The following is a 24408-nucleotide window of genomic DNA, read 5'->3' as shown; positions in this document are numbered from 1 at the left end:
AATAGATGTGTTTCAACGAAAAAAAGAAAAAAAAACAACTTATTTTTAAATAAAATTTTCAAATTTGTGACGGTTAAAATTTTTTCATTCTTTTTATTTACTACAAAATGTTCAAGTTTCCGGAGATTGTATATGTTAACAATGAAATAAATCTAAGCCTAAAGAAGAAAACGACCTCGTAACTTCTATAACATTTCTAAAAAAATAAAATGACATAATGGCTGAAATTGTTCTATATTCATTCCAAAAGCGCTTCACATACATTTATTATTTACTAAAAGACATCGACCTTAAGATAAATGTTGACCTAACTAAGATCTTTTTAGTTAAGCAAAAATATTTTATAGATACGCGGTGACAGCTGGTAGGTCAATAACGTCAGAGAAGTTACGTTTCTACTAAAGTTAAGATAAGACTCAGTCCGTTTCAATAATACTGAATGAAATCCATTTATTTATCTATGCTTTTTCAAAATTTTGTCATATCATGTTTAAATGTTAAATTCTGCTGAAGCCGGCGCTAGGAGCCGTGAACGACATTTTGCACTTGACAGTACCGTCCATTAACAGACTCAATCAAACCGAGACTGTATCATTTTGAATTTTGCCGTAGGTGTTCTTATTATTTTCTCTATTTTTATACACATGCTTATTGTATGTAATATACATTTACAATCATTATTTTCTTTTTGGTATTGAATTTATTTGGTATTTGGATTTTATTCAATCTCTATGCAGTATGACATTTTGTTTTTTAATATCGCAAAATAGATGTTTTGAAATTTATTGTTATTACTTTTGCGACGATGAGGTATGCAGAAGTCAAAAGTAAGATTAATGTTTATATCTATCATTGACCAAGACATTACAGACTAAAAATATCATATGGGAAAGCAGAGTGACTTACATATAAGTTGACACATGAATATCAGCCTTTAAAGTCTATTTACATGATGTTTACGTACACTGTAACATGAACTACAATGAAATCAATGAGTAACCTTTGTATGTCACTATGAATGAGAATATCTTTAGGCTGTCTTTTGAAACAAACACTTTTTCTATCAGTCGGGCCGACACTTTTAATACTATGAGTCAGCTTTTAACTTAAATTAGTAAGAATACAAGCGGCATTCTTTACAGATCGAGGTGAAATTTTTAAATAATCATTGTACAGCAACAGCCAAATTTAGTTATCAACCGTTAGCGTTCGACAGTGGAAAAAAAAATCTAAGTTTAAAAGTTATTGTCAAGACAGAAAATAGGAAAATTTGTTATTTTACGTCATCTGTTTTATAGTTGAAATGTGTTTTTTAATAGTTAAAATGTGTTTAAAAAGACAACTTCAGTAACGAAAAATAACATCGATATAATGAAAAATAAAATTTTCTTCGTTTTGACAAAGTGCATTAGAAGAATATCATTTCCTCTGGTTTTGTTCCCGTCGGATCACATGAGGGCGCTATTCGCGTCTAAATCAGCACGTGATTTCGGAATAGCGTTGCAAATTCATTCAGCGCTTGGTTAACCGACTGTCAACATGTCCGAAGAAGAAAATTCAATTCCTTTTCAACCTACCGGTAACGGTTCAACTCTACAGGCTCAATTAGCTGAGATATCTAGGCAGCTTTCTTTACAAAGGCAACACGCAACAGAATTGAGAGAAGAGGTGCGTGGCAAGAATTTTCCGTCGGCAAAGAGGTGAAGAAAATCAAATCGGACATTGATATTACCTGAAAACGACAAGGTAACAAAGTTCAGCTTACCTTTAACAAAGACATTATCGGCTTACTGAGTCAAGCCATTTGAGCAATTGACAATAACAAATACGCCTACTGCCGAGAAGTTACTTCTGAGGCTTTGGACAAAGAAAAGCATCGTCAAAAGCTTATACGTATTACAGATACGTTCGAAGTAGGCTGGGACATGGTTAATTGCTATACCGCTAATTCACTGGCAAGCAATTCCGAGGATGAAACTAAACTCCGAAAAGCTGAGAATCAGGCTCTCGAGAAATGTAAATCAAAAACATCTAAACGTCTCCAGTCTTCTCGCAAAGTTCCACCGTCTTCTTCCGTCACTGCCGGTGCACTTTTCAACAATCCTACTGCTTTCAGCCAAGAAGCAATGAAAATCGTCATGTTATAAACTGTCATAATACGCAAAAAAATCATTTAACAAATAACTATTTTGAATATGAATTTGGTCAAAAAGACATTATAGTACGTGGTCGATTGAAAAGTCATGTAGAATTCTGGATAAATATAGGTTCAAATTCTTTTGTTACAGATACAATTAGACAAGGTTATAAAATACCGATTAATTCTGTTCCTCATTCGTGTTTTTTGCCTAACAACAAGTCCGCTTTAGAAAATAAAATTTGTGTAAGCGAAGCTATATCAGATTTATTGGATAAAAATTTAATTGAGTTGTGTGATAACATTCCATTTATTGTTTATCCCCTTACTGTGTCAACTACAGATAACGGTAAAAAGCGTTTGATTCTTGATCTCAGGGGGGTTTACAAAAATCTATGGAAACAATATTTCAGGTATGACGATCTTAGGGTCACATTGTCATTTTTAAATAAACAAAGTTGGATGATTAAACTCGACATACATTCGGCATATCATTTAATAAATATTTTTCCACAGCATACTAAATTTTTGGGTTTTCTTGGCCAGATAAAAATGGTGTTGTAAGATACTATAAATTTTTAGTGTTACCTTTTGGACTTTCCACTAGTCCGTATGTTTTTAGTAAAGTTTCACGGCCATTAATCGCTAAATGGAGATCTGAAGGTAAAAAAGTTCTAATGTTTTTAGACAACAGTTTTGGTTTTGACTCAACATCTGAAAACACTTTATCTTTAAGTGTTACAGCAAAAATGATCTTCTATTGTCCGGTTTTATACACAAAAATGAAAAATGTGTATAGACGCCTGTCCAACATTTACCGTTTTTAGGATCAGATATTGAATCAGATTCGGAAATTATTTCTATCCCTCAAGTAAGAATTGATAAATGTTTAAAAACAGTTGAGAAAATAAAATTTGGTATAATAAAACAGCCGGGTACCTGTTCGTTTGCTAGCTAGCTTCGTCGGTAAAGTCATCTCCATGTCAATAGTATTAGGTTACGTTACACGAATTATGACCAGATATTTAGGTATTGACTAAGTAAAGTCGCCTTATTGGGATTTCTTTATAAAACTTTCGTCAGAAAGCAAAGATCAATTGATATTCTGGGAACATGAGTTCAAACATTTGAATTCCAGAACATTGTTTGATATTATTTCCTGCAATAAAATAGTTTATTCAGATGCAAAATGTATGTGCTACGCTGGTTTTGAGGTAAATACTTCAGGAGGTATAGCACACGGGGTTTGGTCACCCGATGAGATTACTCAGTCTTCCACATGGAGGGAGCTTATTGCTGTTTATAGAGTGTTAAAATCTATACCACAAGTACTTCGTTTTCAAAAGGTTAAAGATCCTGTATGTTTTGTGATTGATATTGTTTCTGTGTGTATACCACACTTGCAAAAAATTATATATGTATATAATTATGCAAATAAATCAATTTTCAAACATCGAGGAATATGTAAAATGTGTACTGCAAATATTTGTGCACATTATATTTAATCAATAAATTATATGCATTCATTTCTTATTGGAAAATTTGACTTAGAATTTATAGAAAATAAATTTCTAATTCCCTCCCTTTATTTACATGAAATGTTTAATTCGGTAATATCTTTATAAATAACGCTTATTGGAACTTACAATATTGACAAATCTTAATTTCAGCATCATATTTATGAAATAAAACCATGAAAAAAATGTGTTACAGGATCTTTAAATGGTTTACTGATAACCAGTCTGTTAGTAAAATTGTAAAGAAAGGTTCCATGGCTCACGATTTGCAGAGTATATCTATTGACATTTATAGGTTTTGTTTGGATAATTCAATTTTATTTGACATTGAATGGATACCGAGATCTGAAAATGAAAAAGCAGATTATCTTTCAAAAATTTGTGATTTTGACGACTGGGGTATTTCAAATGAAATATTAAACGCGGTGCAGAGAAATTGGGGCAATTTAGACGTAGACTGGTTTGCTTCGGATAATAATGCAAAATTGCCAGTATTTTATTCCAGATTTTGGAATGTTAATTCTAGTGGTGTAGATGCATTTACTGAAGACTGGTCAGGGAAGTTAGGGCTTTTTGTTCCACCGATATCCATAGTATCGGAGGTTCTTAAAAAATGTACATAGATAATGTTCAAGGTGTTGTTATTATTCCCCATTGGGTTTCAGCTAGAGTTTGGCCTATTCTGTGCCCAAATGGGAAATTCGTTAAGAACGTGGTTGACTGGATATTGTTGCCCACGGAAAAAGAATGTTATACATGTTGTAAAAATGGCAAGAGAATTTTTGGAAATCAGAATTTGCATTTCAATATGCTTGCTATAAGAATATCATTTAAATAAATCTATAGAGATATACCAAGCTAGACAGATTTTATTTGTTTGTTATAATTATTTTTTTAATAATTTTGTATCGAATTGTTTTGAAGCTATAATAGCTAGGTTTTGCAGCCATGATAATAGCAAGGATTTGCAGCCACAATAGTATAGCTTTGCAGCCTTGATAATAGTAAGGCTTTGCAGCCATGATAATAGTAAGGCTTTGCTGCCATGATAATAGTAAGGCTTTTTAGCCATGATAATAGCAAGGCTTTGAAGCCATGATAGTAGTTAGGCTTTGCAGCTATATTTTGCAACAAAGTTAATAGTTAGGCATGGCTCGCGCTTTGCAGAGTATAGCTATTGACATTTATATTATTTTTGACGTTTTGTACTCGGAATAATAGTTCGACTTATCAATCATGATAATTATCAAATGGTACATAAGGTTCTACAATCATGATATTAGTTATGTATTACATTTTGTATATAGGCTTTGCAGCCATGATAGTAGTCAATTAACACGAGTTTTGCCTCAATGAACATGTAGTTTTTATGTAGATTACTGCAGCACTGCAGTTATGTACGATTAAGTATTGTACAATGAATCATATTCTATGTTTATAACAATTCCTTATATCTGGAGTTTTTATTTCATTATGTTATAAACTTTAATTTCTATATTAAATAATGTTCTATTGGTAAAATATACATTCATATCGATTTATACATGTAAACATTGATTTCTATATTCATGCTTCATCTATTTTGATTAGAATATTTAATTTAAAATATTTCTTTACGATTATTTTTTCAGTGTCATAAAAAGATATAGACGAGCTTCCGGTTAAGCTGGTGTATAAGGGTGACCCTATTGCCACGGATACTTCAACATTCTAGAGCCTTGAGCACGTGCAAAAATTATAATAGTGCGTTTAATAGATGGATTAAGTGGGCCATGTTAAATGATCGGGGTAATGGGGACATTTTGCCCGCCAGTGAGTTACCGTTAGCCATATATTTGACTTCTTTAATAAGTTCTTTCACTCTAAAGCCTATAAAGACAGCATTTTATTCAATAAAATGGATTCACGAGATAAATGGTTTAGATTCACCTACTGACTCTAGTATGGTAAAAATGTTTTACAATCAGCAAAGCGTATTTACCGTAGAATTACTTTCTTCTTTTTTTTGATAACTTATATGGTGATACAAATCTTAAGTCACAGAGAACTATTTGTGCTTTTCTACTTCATTTTCTGGATTTTAAGAAGTTCTGAACTGTTAAGTATAAAAAGATGTGATCTATATTTTTCAATTACACATATGAAAATTTTTATTGAGTCGAGCAAAACAGACCAGTTTAGAGATGGATCTTGGGTTATAATAGCAAGAACAGGCATGAAATTATGTCCAGTTAGTAATATAGAAAAGTATCTGGAAATTTCTATGGATTCTTCATGTTCATTTTTTTGTAATCTGAGCGCTAGTAAAAATGGTTATAAGTGTAGGAATGTTAACAGAGCAATGTCGTATAGTACTTTGCGATATTTAATTCCATTTGTAACAGATATTAACAAATATTGTTTACATTCGTTAAGGTCAGGCGGTGGAACCGCTGCCGCTAATAAAGGCGTTAAGGATAGAATGTGCAAACGACATGGTCGTTGGTAAAGTGAAAAAGCTAAGGATGGCTATGTAAAAGATAGTTTGGAGGAACGATTATTCGTTTCTTAGTGTTTAGGTTTATGATATTTACAACCAGTTTGTTGATTAAAACATATTTGATCATTTGGAACACGTACTCTTTATATTCATTTCATGCTTTATCCCGTTCTTTGAGTTCAGCTTTAACCAAGTCGCTTGCAACACATCAAACGTTATTTCATAACTAAATTGTTCTGTTGTTCTTTCTATACATTTTGTAAAGATAATGGTTGTGATCATATTGTATCCGTCGGGGACGATTTGAGGGGACCCGAGTATTGAATCATTCAACGACTAGAACATATATTTTATATTTTTCGATCAAGCACGGTCAAAAGTAACTTATTAGTGGTGAGAATTCAAATTAATCAAACGTTTTCGTTGGTCTGAAACTGAGTTTAGTTTATACGATTGTACGTATCTTCTGAGTCAGTCCCTTTTTCGGAACGTTTTTGAATATCTCCATAATCATTTCCATTGACACCATAGACATTATCAGTGTTGTTCTTGTTGTAAGGTTTTCCGTTAATATGGTTGTAAGTATCTTCATCCCTGTCGTTAAACACAATTTCCTTTTGTCCATCAAACTCTTTACTAAGCTGAGTTTTCAATTTTCTGACCGCTGTCTCGCTTGTGTCGTAAGTGTTGTCAACGTTGTTTTTGTTCTTTATATCTGAGTTCAATGTGTTGTACACATTGCCTTCGTCTTTTCCTTTAAAATGTTTGCTTGAAACTGCGATGCTATTTTTTGGTTTAGAGTGATTTGCATTATCCTCTAGTACAAAGTAGGTATGTGCATAGTGTCCACTGTCTTCAGGAGAATCAACAGAGTTGTCCATGCCAATCTGTGTTGCAGTTCCCTTACTCTTGTCATACGGAGAATCTTTGACTTCTTCGTAATTATTGTTGCTGACTACGGCTATATCAGTGGTGTATTTTATAGATTTACTTGGAGCAGCTTCTCTGTAACACATGTTTGGAATCAGACCTCTGAAAATGTAAAAATGCAATGATTTGATTTTAATCGTAATATTATGTCCCAAACAGTAAAACAAAAATAGCCTAATATTGTATTAAAATACTAAAGAAAAATATTAAAAAACACAAACATTATGTAACAATCTTAGAATGATCTTTTCTAAAACGTTTCAATTTTTGATTAAAGCAAGATATGTTCAAGCGCACCTAAAAATTCGAGGTTTAAAGATGTCTTTATTATCTCATTTGCTAAGTTAAACTGACATTTAAAATTAAAGTATAATGACATATAAAACAGTTTAAAGTTGACATAAAAGATGAAGCCTTACCGTCGTTTCAAAACAACAATGACTATAATAACTGCAGCAATAACAAAAACAACAGCCACTGAGATCCCAACAGGGACACCTGTAGTCGATCCTGAAGAGACGTAAATTGAAAGTTCTAAAAAGATGTATTATTTGATACTCCGTACCTCTCTATATCATATAAATATGTCAAATTATCAAAATAATTTTCATGTAAACACTGCTTGCATTGAATCTTTTGTTTTGAAAAAGGATAGAAATGATTTTAAACGAGGAAAGAATAATATTGAAAAGAGATGTATGATATTAATCTATGAGTCTTTAGGATGGATTTAAGTAAGGAAATATAATAAGATAACGGTGTGGACCTTTTTATCCACTAATCATACCTTATTGAAAAAGTTATCCCATTGTATTGAGTGTTCCATTTTTGGCTTAAATCTTTTATTATAATGGTTTGATGCTACTTTTCGGTAAAAGGACCGTATTTATATAGTAACGTTATTACCTTTCTGTTTTGTCATAACTTGTTGTGCTTTTGTAGTTAATTTGCTATTTATCAATACATTTTCAGTCGTTTAAAATTTATCCCATTGTATTGAGTGTTCCATTTGTGGCTTGTATCATAGTTTGGGGACTTTTCTGTTGAAAATGTGTCAGACTTAAATCGTATACATATACATGCACATTGCGTTAACTAGAGTGCAGGTATTAGTTACCCTGTCCATTGATTGGCTCATTTTTGCTGGGGTTTACATATTGTGACGACAGAGAAAGGGAAAGCGACAGAAATATCATATTCCGATGCTCGTTAATTGGTTACCATTTTCTTGGGTTTCATATTGTGACATAAAGACACGTTTTTTTATTTTTGACTATGAAACAAAAGAGAAAGAACGTCAAAACACTCGGCAATCTGATTTATACTGGGGGGGGGGGGGCTACGCCCCCTCGTACAAATCAGATAGCCTCGTGTTTCGATGCTCTTTCTATTACTTAAATCTTTTATAATAATGGTTTGATGTACTAGTATATAGTAACGTTATTACCTTTCTGTTCTGCCATAACTTGTTGTGCTTTTGTAGTTAATTTGCTATTTATCAATACATTTCCAGTCGTTTTATCTGTAGTTTGCTCTAAAATTATTTAAAGATAATATTAATCATTTTTTATGAATTTTACATAGATGTTGGCGTATCAACTATTTGCAAAACATATTTTGAAAAGTTATATAAGCCTTATAAAGTGTAATCATTATAAAAACAGCGACATTCATTCGAGTACAAGTATATCGTAGCATATATAATAAAAAAAAGAAAAGAAATGTAAACAATTAAAATATTGTATCGCAATTTAATTCAATTTTATTTTATAAGTATATTAGATGGAATGAAATGTATGTGTGTAAATGTATGCAAGATAGTTTAGCTTTTTTGATGTGAAATATAATGAGACATACAAACTTTTTAAAATTTTGAATGTATAAGCTCACCTTACATTTTTAATACACAAATGACAAATAGGTATTAAATTAGTGTAACTTGATGCACATTTTTATTATGCTCCCTATACAGAAACACACATAGACAAATATTAAAAAAAAATTCATCGAATATATGCAAAATTTACGTTTACACATAAGTGCTCAAATCATTTCTTTGACTTACCGGTACTGCAAAGATATCTTTCGTCACTGTCATCCTTTTTAAATTTTAGCTGATATATGTTTCCGTCAGTTCGCTTCAAGTACCCAAACTCAATTTCGCCTGTTTGTGGTATATGTTCATCTATAAAAGTTATTGACTTCATTAAAAATAATATATGAGAGACAGTATCGATTATTAATAAACTGTATTTGAGACAGACGAGCTTTTTATTTTCTATTTTTCATTGACAAAACATCATTTTAATCTACCCCAAGTACATTTCAAACAGGATATGACTTTGAAGTCAGAAGTATTTCTTATTTGAAATGGTTCGTTTTACTTTGATTCATAATCAACTGGTTTAGTCACATAAAGAAAATAACATGCTTAACTCAGAGTTACATTATGCTCATCCAAAAGAAAAAAAGTGTATAATATCTAAATAGTCAAAAATTATAATCACATAGTCACATAATTCCTTACAATGTTATAATTTACTTGGCATGAACACCAAATAACACGCGTGGACCAAGGAAGTTCCTATTTATATCCACCATTTTCAATTAATAAACAGCGTGAAATGTCTAAACTGTCAGGCAACTTAGGTGATGGGTCTCTGTGGTCGAGTCGTTTGGTTCACCGATTTCTAAACCTCTCGCATCCCATATTATGGGCTCGAAGCCTGTCGAGGATTCTGGTAGCTTCATGTTAGAAAGCTATCCAGGTGTCTAAATGAAGTTCGGTGACAATACTAAATAGCTTGCTCGTGTTTGAAGAAATGCGCGAAGCGGCGCCTGATATTTTTCACCAGTAAAACTGAAGAAACGCCTTATATTGGTTAGGTCAACTAAAACCGGACGACCGTTAAACCGGTGGCCCAAAACACGTGATTAAGTTATTTTCTTTGTTCACTTGTCAATGATTCTCTTCGTCGTCAATAATAAATGTGTGTTTCTTGCAACATTGATTTTAATTTATTTTCTTAAACGTTTATAGTTTTATGTCTATTACAAAAAGACGTTCAACATTCTGACGCGAAAAGTGAATATCAGCTGACCACGTAAACTTGATATAATCATTTGCAGAGTAAGCGACAGAATTTCAAAATTGTTATGTGATTTTGCCCGTAAGAATATCGTTTAATATCTTAAATATAAAAAACATGCAACGCTACTTGAATGCTCGAGTCCTAGTCGAGCTGCACAATTTTCACAATGTGTGTTTTGGTTTTAAATAAAAAAATATTCAATGTGCCCATTTTTACCTTTTGCTGATGCGTTTCATTTAGGATCTTAGTCATAATACAAAATGTCATTGAATTATATAAATCATTTTAATTAATAGGAATAATAAGGAGAATTGAAAATGCTCTATGAAAAATATAGGCATACGGTATAACGATAGCTTTGCTTTTAATTATTCATAGCCGATTTAACTGTTTAGCTGGATTAAATAAATAAAGACCAAAATATAACTCTATTGTAGTACAGTGTCATATTAAGTTAAACATGTTTTTTTACCGCATAGAAGTTTTTGCAGAAATGTTTGAAATATAAAGAATTCAAATAACGATGATGAAACTCAAAAATAAATACCTTATTCTATTTTGTTATGGTTAAAACTCGTCTTAATACATACTTTCGTTAGCTTCATTGTCATTTCAAGAACAATATTTTGAGTACTCTTTCTTAAGGAAGTTTTATACCTGTTGTGTAAATAACTTTGCTACTTATGATTCCGGTCCAGAATTCAGATCCTGAGTCCACTTTCAAAAGATTTGAATTAGAATAATCGGTTGGTCTGCTACTGTTTTTGAAACATTTATTAACTGTGCTCAACCAATTCTGGTATGATGAGGTGTTCACAAACACGTGATTTTCTGAAATGTAAAAACATATTAAAAGGAACATTTCCTTATTGACCTACGTTCTTATTTTTAACGTTTATTAATTTTACTTATTGTCAAATAAGTATAAAAGATCTCATGCACAGTTATTAAAAAAACACATGTTATTGAAAGCCAGTTCAATTTTGAATTCGTCATTTTAAATCACTAAACACGAGCATATCAGGATATATATACAAAGTAAAAACACTTTGACAAAATATCTAGCCAAGTCAACACAATTGCGTGGATGTAGAATAAGGCATCCCTTAATGCATTGATAAGTGCAAGCTACCGCCCACGCCTACTAGTTCCGGTTTGAGCAGGATTCAACATTTGTTATGAAATGGTAAAATTGTTTTGAAATTAGAACCTTCTATGTTGCACATTTACGACATTCCATAAAAAGGCATATGAGTCTCCAAGGTTCTCAAAGATTCTATTTTTGTTCTATATCAAGCACTTTTTCCATATAATTTCAAAATCATTTAAATGATTGCTAAAACAGTTTGAAATATTTAATCAATCTGAATGCAGAGTTAGTACTAAATGTAGATACAAAATGTTAGCTTCCCTAAAATGTTATATAGATTCATCAATTATTATGACTATGTCTAGTCACATGTAAATCACAAGTTCGTAAACTTTGAAATACACAATGTTTTTTATTTATTCAGTTCTTCCCTGTACCTTTTACAGTAAGTCAAACTAGACTTTCTCCGGAAGCATGTATGAATCATAAATAACATGTCTTAAATAAGAACATTACAGGCACCCAAATGGCAAAATTGAATTTTAATATCAGAATGATTTAAGAACCACATAAGCAAACATAAAAACAAATACAAACAACACTCATATGCATCTATGTATTTACAATATGGTATTCTTTAATCTTAATTATGTCAATGAGATAAAATAGTCTAACCGTTTAAAGGAAATTTTGACAGAATTCATGCTTCAATATGCACATACCTGTGGCACACATTTCTAAGAAACTGGAAGATTTCCCGGCGCATTTCTTCCAAATATATGTCCTACCTTTTGGATCAAATGATAAACAATTTTTATCGTTAATGAAAGAATCTGAAACAAAAGAAAGCGTTATTCGTTATCAACGCTTCATGATTAATACGTAGAGTTACTATTCACATATCTTGCTTTATCTAGAAAATATATTAAAATTTGTAAAAAAGACTTTTTGTGGATTTTGAACAATTTTGTAGTTAAAAGGTTAATAGTAAAAACAAAATGATTTGATCCTGTTTTAAAAGTGAAAATCAATTGTTTTGCGTCATATAATAATACAAATGACAGAAAGAATATATGAGCTACGGATTTCTTAATATTAATATAAGTATATGTCCAAATTGTATTGGTATGTATTCGACAGTTTGAATATTACTGAAATAAGACAAATTCATCGTTATTAAGTTTATTCGATAAGCATAGATTTTTTTCGTGTACTTTTAGGTCAATTTCCTATGCAATAGCCATTACAGTCACTCTGATTAGTTGTTCAATGAGAGACAATAATTATACTGTAAACTTTAAAATTGACAAAAACAGAACCCACACAACAAAATTGAAATTGTTGCAGGCTCGGTTTGATTGAGCCTGTTCATGGACGGTACTGGAAAGTGCAAGTAACCGTCCAAGTTTTACGCAGTATTTTATTTTAGAGCTTGAATGTCCATTTGAATAAGAAAACAAATTGTCAGTAAGCAATTGTTTCCGTGTCTATTGAAGTTCAATTTTAAAATGAGACCACTATCATGATGTATGTATTCAAAATGAATACTCACAGTATTTTTCGCACATCGTTGCAATTTATGTCAGCAAAGCCCAATTTTTAAATTGTGGGTAACTAGGTGACTAAGTGTTGCAAAAAATATATAATTGTTTGACATAAACATGGTTGTAATTTCATTTTAATCAGTGCTTCTCAACTATTTATACACGTATGTGTCCCATTTAGAATTTGAAAAACCCACACAAACTTTGTACCCACCCTCAAATTTTTGAAACTCCATCCGTAAAGTTTGGCTGGTTGTTAGTACTTGAATGAGTTTTTGAAAATGTTCATGTTTTGTTGACGTCCCATTTAAGCCAGTTTAAACTGTTTCAAGTGTTCAATATGTTTTGATATCTTGAAAAAGTGTTATTGTGTTGAACTAAAATCAATTACAATGGTGTCATACTTTTAATGTAGAATTGTTCAAAACTTGAAATTTAATAAGTTTCACAACTAATAAGCTTTCGATTTTGTTCGATGCTATATTCATGTGCTTATAAATACACACGAATCCGTCCCTGGAACCAACCAATACTAGGCAATACTTGTTAAAGTTCGTGCTCAACAAAACGCTTTTCCATGACTTGGTTTGTTTCTTAAATTGATATTTATTCGATGGTCTCGTATTTTTTATTTCTATTAATTTTTATTATTATTCTGCATACCTTTGGCATAAATTAAAAATTATAAATATATAAAGGCTCTTTCTGGCCATTTGGACTCTGAGAGGAGCGTCGCTGTGTTGAATATATGAGAAACCATTACAACTTAATAGGCAGTGCCTGGTTTTTAATAAAGATCATACGTGTTGAGCTTGGGTGTGTTGAGGTACTATTATAATATAGCACGGTATTGAGTTTAGATAAGTAGTAATATCATCACTGATACCCGAGTGATTACTTACAAACATTTGTAAGACATAACGTGAAGTATTGTACCATAAAACACTCCAAATCATCAAGATATACATATCAATTCTTACAGGTAAATGCGATGAAAGGAAAAGAAATCAGTGTTAGCTGTAAGATATTTCAATCTGCTGAAGCACTGACGATAAATTCAGCTTTTGCAAAAATATTATGAGAAGACAAAATATGAAAACGTGGATTTACATTCGGTACAATTCTTTTTGATCTCTATTGTATAAATTATAAAAAAATAATTCCGGTGTCTCGGATGTTAGAACGAACGAAGCGTACATATAGCAACTACGTTCATGCACATGATACAGAAAAGAAATAAGAACGGCGAGCGAATGCATTGTTGTGAAATAAAGGACACTTTCGACGTTTCGTAAATAGCAAAGAACATTAATTCTTACCATTGAGACTGGTTCGATATACTGACAAATATATGTCACCACTATGGTTTCCGCCACATGCAACTTTGGGGGATGTACAGCTTGATTCACAATAAACGTGTAAATCAAATGTAGAGTTTGTTAAACCGTCACCAAGGCAATAACACTGAAATAATGAAACAAAAATGAAAAATGTCCGAAAAAACAATAATATCCAATATGAGTAAACTGGCCCTTTGTTTCAACTAACGCGTGTTTAACATTTAGGTTGTTCGTTCTAAATACAGTTGTGGTATCGCATAAGACTTCTTTCCTAAGTAGATTGATTCAAAAGTTTTCAAATTTGTATTTTGCAAAATAGTTTGTTAATATTATAAAAATTGTTGTTGTCTCTACGAACAGCCTCTACACAGCAACACACTTTGGGAGAAAAACATTTGGTTGGGAGATGTTGTGATTACAAGGTTATACTTATTGCAAAGTCTTACTTTTTTGAAAGAAAAAAGAACTGTTGTCGCTTTGTTGTTTTTTTAGGTTGCCCTGTACAGCTTAAAACGTTTCAGGAGTTTTCATATAGATTCATATATACTTGGTTTGTTGTTACTCTATGATGAAAGAAATATTTAAATCGAAAAAGATTAGTTTCACCGATCTTTAGAGTCATCGATATCTGCCCTTGAATTATTTTCATCTCTAAGGTCACTTCAAGGGAAGGTAACTTATACATACGTCTTGATTTAATTCTGGATTATATTTTTCTTCATATTGTTGATCAGAATACATTATGATATCAATTCCGTCAATTATTTCTGTTCCATTTTTTTCAGTTTGAATAAAGGGACTTAAAGTCTTTATAAGCTAGTTATTTAACTTTTTTGTATTTATATCCAGTTTGATGAATCCTAAGGTTTTGCTGGCATTTTGTTTCAATCTTGAGATGCGTGTACATGTATTGTAGTATAAATTTGTGGCCGAATTTTGAGTTTGAAAGCTTGGAGATGGTGGAAGTACGTGTTGTTGATGACTTCTTAAGCTTTTTAGCTATGTAAAGAACTTGGCATAATGCTAAGTCGAATAATGTGTTCCATTCCCATTCCCAGGTTTGCGTATTATATCCTGACAACATGCCAAGTATAAAAAAAAAATTATTGAACTGTTTTCATTTTAGCTTTACGTCTTTATAAAAACTCCCGAAAAGTCTTTAAGCATTTGCATTTTCCATAACAGAAATTGCTAAATGTTCTAATATTGGCACTACATGAAACACATCTACGATGTGACGAACAATTTTAAACGAAAAATATTAAAATTGAAAGTATGCCTCAATTTAGCTTTATTCATCTATATCTTCTCAACATGCTTTTCATTTTGGTTTTGCTTGCTACAATGTGTGTGTAAAAAACAGAGAAAATTAGAATCTCTAAAGAAAGCCCAATACGGCAAAATTGAAAATGTTAGAGGGTCGGTTTTATTGAGCCTGTTCATGGACGGTGCTGTCAAGTGCAGACTACCGTCCACGTCCCCCTAGAACCGGCTAAAGCAGAATTTAACTTGAACTGGTACAATTTTGAATTTTGAAACATCCACAGATGTGTTCATATGGCGGTTTTCATGGAACCTTCAATGTAACACGTATACGTAAGTGCCATTCCATGAAAAACTGCACATGGTCCTCAGGTAAAACAATGCCCTAAACGAGAAAACTATTAGCGGAACTAAAAAAAATGGAGTTTTGAAAGGGGATCAGAGGTTATGAAAGCATCAATTATTAATGAAGTCCAACGATTTAGAACTTCCTCGGTTTAGTTTTATTTGGTATATCACTATGAAGTTCTGTCTGGTGGGTTTTCATTATTAAGGACAAATTCTCGTAAAATTTAGCTTTATGTCGTAAGAATGGACTACCATAAAGCATATTATTTGAGAAACTTACAATCTTACATAAAAATATAACTGGATGAATTTCCTTATGCTTCTTTTTCAAATGAATAAACGTAGAAATTACCTTTTCTCCGGTAATGCCTATGTAACGATTGTTTCTACATGCAGAAAAACATTTTCCTGGATTCGAATTTTTTATTTGAACTTGACCTCTATGTTCCCATATATCGTTGACAGACACGCAGCCTATTGAGCAATATATTTCATATACAATTAGTTTTAAAATACCTAATATAACATGATAACGCAGTACAGCAAAACTTAATAGACATCGACAGTCGTCCCACAAACACCATTGCCTCACAAAAAAGAAAAAAAAGGAATAAAACATTTGATGTCTTATTTGTTGTTCAAATTGTTAATTACTTACTTTTCGTTTGTTAATAGTAACTTTGAATTAAGCCAAGACGTACGCGAAATAAAAACATTATATAGCATGTATAAAACCTATATCTAACCCATCATCTTTTATCAACACGCGTCGGTATATGATAATTATTTGCGATATACATCACCACGAGTCAGTATATGATATGCGATATTTTTGTTCCTTTAAAAAAGTCTTTCTCGAAACATTGTAATTATTGTCAAACGTTTAAGCTTGTAATTTCTGAATAGTATATAATACGAGGGGTGATCAAGAGTTACGTAGACTGGTTCAATATCTTTGAAACGGACCCATATAAAATATTTTTATATATATCACTGTCGTGACCTATCTCTTTGCCATTTACAAGGAGCTGTAAATCAGTCATGCATTACTTAGAGCAGAATAACTAGCATAATTGTAACGATATTAGTGCGTTACCGGCCCAGGTGTTATTTTTATATATTATTGCTTTATTCAATGCATTATAATTTCGACACTGTTTATCAAAATAACAAAAAATACGGGAATATGTTTTCGGACGTTTGTATGACGACGCATAAAAAATTGTCGTCATTTGACGTTAGATAAGGAAAATAAACAACGTTTAAACCATAGTAGTCCGTTACGCAGCTACGTTAAAAATGACATCACAAGAACGCCTTGAATTGCGTGCCAACATAAAGTTCTGCATGGAAATAGGTGAAACGCCTACAAACACATATAAAAAGCTGCAGAGTACCAGACGAGAGAATGCTGTTTCTCGAGCACTCGTTTTTTAGTGGTTCCGTTTCTCCGAAGGGCGGAAGTCACATTAAGATGATGAATGGCGTGAAAGAAGGTTGAGCGTCAAGCCGTCAGATGTGACGTCAATTGAAGATATGATCAAGGAGGACGCAAGAGTGACCGTTCGAGAGATATCAGAAGTTACTGGGATGAGCTATGGAACCATGTACACAATTATCACCAAGAAATTGAACATGCGAAAGGTATTTTATGTGCATTAACTTATATTTTTTGTTTTAATCACTCTACAACCTAATCAGTTTCGAAAATAAAAATTCAAATTATCCGCGCTAATTTATGATTTCGCACGTTTTGTTATAAACAATAAAATGCACGGATACACATTTGTAACTATATTCTTCTCTAAGTGGCCTAAGAGGCACGAACGTTGCATTGCATGTTCTGGCTCGTACTTTGAAAAAGAGTGAATGTCATGTGCCAGTTGACACCTTTCCTTAAACACTTACGACGCTGCGACGTCGCTGACGTCAAGAGTTTTTTGACGACGTGAGCCGGTACCGCGATAGTGACACATTTTCATGGTTTATTATTCCGAATTATGTAAACATATTGTGAAACAAGATTGCATGTTGTTTGTTGATAAAACATACTTTCATGTGATATAAGTTTATGTACGTTTGTCAAACAAATAAATGAGATATTGAACTAGTCTACGTAATTCTTGATCACCCCTCGTAGCATAATGATCAGTAAGACTAATACCTTTACATATAAATCAATGGTACTTATTGGATTTTAAGTTAATTCCTATTTACTATAGAGTTGAGTTACATCTATTAACGACAGTAATCAGATAAGGTTTATTCATACCAGTATATACAAAAGTCGTGTATCTTCTGAAGTATCCAACCCAAATCTTTTCATTGTCCCAAACGTCAATGTTAGAAATATTAACTGTAACCTTGTCACCAGAAAAGTCAAACTGTATTGTGTCAGCGAATCGACATTTTTTGTTCCCGCTCCACATTGACTTGTCTTCTGAAACAAGGTACATCGCTGAAAAGACATTGCAGTTCTATTAAAATACTACATATAAAACAAATGACATGTACAGAGATTTATGACATAGCTACCATTTATGAAAAGATTGCAATTAAAACATGTTAATCTTGCTATAAATTGTACATTTAGTCTACGACAATATCAATTATATTATGTTGTATCGAGTTTTAGTTGTGTAATATGATATGATAAAACCAAATGAAAGGCTTATCCACAGATTGCAAATTTGCGGGATATTATAAGGCCTTCTAATGTCGTCGGACTTAACATAACCGACACTCTACGAAGTCCCGGGTCTATATGGCTTTAACGCTCAATGTTGAATATTGAAATAATTTAGATTTCGAATGGAGTCTTGTAACGCTCAGACTCCAGATTAGTTCAATATTTTACTCTGGTATTACGTCCCGGCGCTTTTTATCTTTTGCATCAATTGTTTTCCTATTTATTTATTGACACTTTTTATATAATATTGTGCCATTTCAGCTATACAGGCAGGGAAAGAGTGCCAATCCGTTCTTTATATCGAGCATATGAGTAGACCCGTTAACTCAACAGGTCCATAATAGTTTAAATAAATATATTACGGCTTCTATACTAAAATTCACTGTTTCGTTTACATATATGTATATTAACTGAAACCACTGACTTTAAAAAAGTTGTAATATGTTGTCATCTAAGCGTTCATGCCCATTTTGGCTAGAATAACCGCTGTAAATATTAATATCTGGGCATTTCCCGGAATGATCATAACGTATATGGCGCAAAAATATCAATGATAAGGTACGGCGCATTTTTCTGCTTAATGTATTTTCTTTATATCAGTTAGTTTTGAATAAACTGAAAGAAACTGAATATAACATGTACAAAGTGTTTGCATAATAATATCTGCTATGTGTTTTCGTATCGGATAGTAATATCCGATCCGAGGGCGCTTGCGCATTGGGTTGTAACGAGGCTTGCTAATTTCCAGCCCTTGTGTAGTTGCCCGAGGGATGGATATTTTAATCCGATACGTAATCACGAATGATATGTTTTCTTGCATATCATACTCGAATTTAGAGCAGTTATCCCACTTTTGGTGGTTTGAACATTATTTAAGATAAAGTGTCGCCAAAATTTTAACTTGATCCTTAGTTTCAAATATGTATATTAAATTAGTGTCCAACTTAATTTGTCATCCAATGGAGAAGATATTAATTTTCATTGAAGAACACATATCGATACTACATGTATATCGAATTCCGTTCATAGTCGTCTACTCTTTTTCATAGTGCTTCATAAAACTGCGTTTGTAAAAATAGTCACTCTTATTCTTGGTCATGTTCATAAGATATACAACAGTAGTGCACCTAATTATTTAAATGAGCATTTTCAAATTGCAAATGAGGCACACTCTTATTCTACTCGATTTAGATATAGTTACAGTAATTCTATTCCAAGAGTTAAGGTTTTCGGAAAGAAAACATATGTATTTAATGGTTGTAAGGAATGGAACAGCTTACCAACACGTCTTACGTTCATAACAAGTTGTGATAATTTAAAAAATCTCTTAAAGGGACTCCACTGAGGATTTTTGACATGACGGGACTGGAAATATTTTTTTGAGATTATTACTCCATTTGATGTAGATCTATACTTATAATAACTTATGTGCAAAATTTCAGATCATTAGTTCGCTCCGTTTTTCCAGAATAATTATTATAATAGTGAAAAATGGCCCAAAATTGAAAAGCGTTTAAACGCTTTTCACTCAAATTGGGATGAGAATAGCACAAACATATGATTCTCAATGTATTTCTTGTGTATTTCCTAATTATATCTGATTTATATTTCTGAATGTAAGCTTGTCGCAATCATTTTTTCGTTTTGTTTGTGTTTGACGCGGTTCAAATATGAAGGTTACTTATCGGAATTTCCTAGAAATGATTTTAGGCTTTTCTTTGGAAAAGAAAATATGTCAAGCGTCCATACCTTTTAAACATTTTTGCTCTGCTGAATGCGTTTCTTCTTTCTGATAAGGGGATAAGACCATAATTATTGCACAACACTGACGAAAGTAAATGTGAAGACAACAATACACAAATGCTTCCTTAAAGTGGAGGCTGTTTCTATCCATTCAGCATTTTATACAAAAGATATTCTCAAACTAAACATGTGTGATACAACAAATATCTATTTTGCCACCACCTAGAAAGATGTTTATACCCGATGGTTCAGCATTGTTCAATTATTTATTTCTGATCTGACATACATTTTTTCAGATATCTATCATTTCCTACAAAAAAATAATTCATTATCAGCTGATTGGACAAATGGAAATCCACCAAGGAGAAAAATGCGCTGTACGTTATCATTGATATTTTGTGCTATATACGTAATTTCCGGAAAATGCACTAATATTAATATTTAAGATTCAAATCTAGCCAGAACGGGCATAGATGCTTAAATGACGACATACAACTTTTTAAAGTCAGTGGTTTCAGTTAATATATATGCGAAAGAAACAGTGAATTTGAAAGAAGAAGCCGTGCGTTATCACGATCAAACTGTTGGAAAATTCTCTCGCTTGGAATCAAGTGACGCGAATTTCAAAAGAAAAACGAGAAAAAGCATCATTAAATAAAATCTTGTGTGCCCGGAAAATTGTGGAGAGGGTTATTATATGTAACTTTACACAAGAACACCACGAATTTCAGAGAAGACTTTTCGGCTGCATCCATCTTGTTTGTTTGGGTAACGATCGGCGTGATCCCCACTTGATGTATATATAAATATATAAAGACGACGGCGATACATTTTATTATTCGTATTTTCGGCTATCTAAATTGACACTTTATTTTCCACAATGTAAAATATTTTAACACAACTTGTCCAGGATTTGTACTGCAACAATGTGATATTTGGCTTTAGCGTTGTTGCAATTTCTTTTGGATATTCTTTTCTTAAAATGCCTTTCACAAACATAATCAAGCTTTGCCACGTTTGACTTTATTTTGAAAATTGAAACACTTAACATTTGATACAATACCTAGGGTATTAATGCAAATATTACCTTCTATACACATTGAACATACGTTAAATATGCAGGAACATATGCAGTTTATTATAATCTTAATTTAGCGTATACGTACTTGAATGACCTTTTTTTAAATTAGATTTACCTTGTAATAAATGAGCTTTAAGTGTATATGTATATTTATGCTTACCATAAAAAAAAACTCTTTATTATGATGTAGATTACATTTATTTAAAAATTGTTCAAGTAACGTGAAGAAATTTGTCGATTAATTTGATACGAAACAATGATTCCGGCGGTATACAGAAGTTTTATTTAATAATAAAATTATGCACACAATATTAATGTTTATCATTAAAAAAAAGTAGCAATAATTCATTTTTGTATAAAAATATATATGTTTCCCTACTTAATTCATTTAAGTTTACACTCTTAAAGGTGTTCGCTTTCTACACACTTAAATAGTACCTTCAAATAAAAAAATGATAAAATCATAGCTAAACGCTCAAATTTACAGTATACTATTTGTCAAATTATAATTATTTAAGTTTGTAAATATATTATCCTATAACTAAAACAATGTCAATAACATTGAATGATCGATGCAATGAACCTATCTTAGGTGTCAATATCTCATGTAATAACTTACATATTATATGTTTGTTTTTTGCATATTATATTTGCTCATGCTATTGTATATAATACAAACTGAGTGTTGTTGTAAATAAGTTGAAATTGAAAGTAAAGAAAAAAGAAACAAATAGGGAATGCAAAAAACATCGTCTAGCGAAAGACAACAGAAAATAAAAATCATGCAACATTTTAGTGTACGTATTAATTAATTATAGAAGTAATGTTAACTGTTCACATAATTATAAACTTTTTCGTTGTTTTTTTATTGGGGTTTACAGTGTATCCATACAGTAACGGTAATATTTTGCATTTCTGAGGAAGACCTCAATGAATAGGGTCAGGCACAAGCGGATAACTAGAGTTGAACCATCGAATTTTCGTAATCTAACTTCTTTTACATTACGATTGCGAGAGTTCGAATGATAAAGCATATTCGATAATTAATAAGTACATGAATATGTGCAAATAATTGCCTTATTTAAAAGCAAATTGCATACCAGTTTACATTGAATATTAAACATAACATTCAAAAGGTTTTGTCAACATGAATTAAAAATTCAATCGCTCTCAACTGCAGATAAAATATATGTTTAAACTATGTTCAGAGTGTGACGATAAGTACTTATATTTCCTTCAAAATATCATATCTGATTAGAGTATTTTATGATATTATCTAGTATTTACAAGGTTACAACACATATACAAGTAATACAGTTAATAAATAATATGTACCTAGTGAACTTATTATAATTATAAAGTGATATAATAATTAAAACAAAAAAATATACATAACAGGTGTCTCCTTTACGAAGATATAAATGTCATGGTAATAAAATGGTGAATGTATTGTACTCAATTACATGCTTTGCGAACATATACAACGTAAGTAGATAAGATTGTGTAGTATGTGTCTGCTTTAAATTTTTTAAGGCTATAAGATTCTACAGATTATTATTAAGCCTTTCAAACTTTCCAAACTTTCTTTGTTTTACTTTTTAAAGCTATATTAATGTCACGTGTGTTTCATCTTATACATATATACATGTACAAGCAGACGAACAACATATATTTCCAACGTTTCCTACTGCATTTCAAGAAAATAATAAAAACAGGCTCTGCTTATAAATATGATTAAATGGCTTATATTTTTACCGATAAAATAAAAATGTAATTTACCTTGAGTGTAAGATATCCATAAGAAGATATAAAATACACCTGTAAAATCCGACATTTTCTGCAGGTTAGTTGTTAACCAACTAACTACTTTTACCTGTCGTATTTACAAGGAAGTTATAAAGTTTAAAGCTGAAATAAAATCTGAACACTTTTATAATATAATCCTTTATGTGGTGTGATTGTCAAATACAATACGACGTACTAACATGTAATTATTTTACTTTACACCACACACCTCGTTATTATTATTTAGAAAACTGAAAATATATTCATATTTCCGATATGATATGGGTGTTGATGTTCATTTTAGACAAAGAAAAAAATAACATAAACTGTTGGTTAAATAGCATTCTGTAATAATAATGATTGATTTGATATAGACACAATTTTCTTATAAGTGCGTTTACTCCATTAATATATGTTTATTTTGTAAGATATACTATGCTCAAATTTGATGTTAGACAATTCTGTTAATTGATACCAAATATCTTTGTAAATATAGAATAAACTTATTTGATTATTTTGTTACGTTTTAAACTCTACATACATTACATAGGTGTTCACAATATGAACATTATAAAGTGTCATTAAAAGAGTGGCAGTTTCTTTAAGAAAGGACACACTTTAATCGACCTGTAAAAGGGAACGCATAATCCATATTATACATTCTTTTATTCAAGTTAAACATATTTAGTAGGACTTTTATAGATCTCAACAAATTTCTGTGATTAAAATATTGTATTCAAGGATGAGCATAGTATATCTTTAAAAATTATTAAAAATATTAAAGTACTAAACAACTTGAAGGGATGAACAATCATGTATATATGAACAGATAAACTGTATTCTTCTATCTTAACATCTCTTACATTTTCAAAAGAATTGCAGGAAGGAAAGGCAGCTTGCCTCACACAACATAAAATGACGGCATTCCCGACTTTAACGACACTTTTTTATTTGCCCTTTTTACGAAATTAGGTTGAGTCATTGTCGTTGGGTCGCTCCGATCTGGTCCTTTGGAAGTATGAAGGAATTATTCATTATGTTCATGAACCAACTTCTTGTCTTTGTTGAAAGTGTTAAGTTGCGATATTTTAAAAAAGTAAAACAGGATTCTCTTGCCTTACTTTGTAATCTTACATTTCATTGTCACACAATCACTTACTAGGACGACAACACGTCGAGTTTTTGTTTTTGTTATTTTTCGGTATATTGCCTGTTGTCTTGTTAATATATAATACCGCAATAACATTTTCATTGGTTATCTGTCAACTAATTTTTGTTTTGAGGTGACGTTTGCTCGCACAGTCGTCCTTCTACTATTTAAGGTAGTTAAAAACAGCGACCATGTTAGATAAACAAACTTATTTCGTTTT

General features: G+C 31.6%; 1 protein-coding gene across 1 annotated transcript; it reads right to left on the bottom strand.

Annotated features, from left to right (window-relative positions):
- Positions 1-6006: 6006 nt before the first annotated feature.
- LOC132738839 (uncharacterized) lies at positions 6007-23154 on the bottom strand. The gene is made up of 10 exons (XM_060726441.1): positions 23033-23154; positions 18013-18198; positions 16093-16214; positions 14109-14253; positions 11968-12078; positions 10813-10986; positions 9129-9248; positions 8511-8597; positions 7483-7573; positions 6007-7165 (listed from the first exon to the last, which is right to left on the bottom strand). Exons 1-10 carry the CDS (start codon positions 23085-23087, stop codon positions 6574-6576), a joined length of 1683 nt encoding a protein of 560 aa, XP_060582424.1. The 5' UTR covers positions 23088-23154; the 3' UTR covers positions 6007-6573.
- Between the last annotated feature and the right edge of the window lie 1254 nt (positions 23155-24408).

Source organism: Ruditapes philippinarum, unplaced genomic scaffold (assembly GCF_026571515.1).
Source record: "Ruditapes philippinarum isolate M1 unplaced genomic scaffold, ASM2657151v2 ctg4462_1_1_1_1, whole genome shotgun sequence".
NCBI classification, from domain to species: domain Eukaryota; kingdom Metazoa; phylum Mollusca; class Bivalvia; order Venerida; family Veneridae; genus Ruditapes; species Ruditapes philippinarum.
The sequence above is the reverse complement of the archived record's forward strand: the minus strand, read 5'-3'. Positions and strand labels throughout refer to the sequence as shown.

Coding starts and splice junctions, on each gene's coding strand:
- LOC132738839 (XM_060726441.1), bottom strand. CDS start 23,087: ATGTCGGATTTTACAGGTGTATTTTATATCTTCTTATGGATATCTTAC. Junction 16,215..18,012: donor CACGACTTTTGTATATACTG/GTATGAATAAAC, acceptor ATTGCTCAATAG/GCTGCGTGTCTGTCAACGAT. Junction 8,598..9,128: donor AAGATATCTTTGCAGTACCG/GTAAGTCAAAGA, acceptor AAATAATTTTAG/AGCAAACTACAGATAAAACG.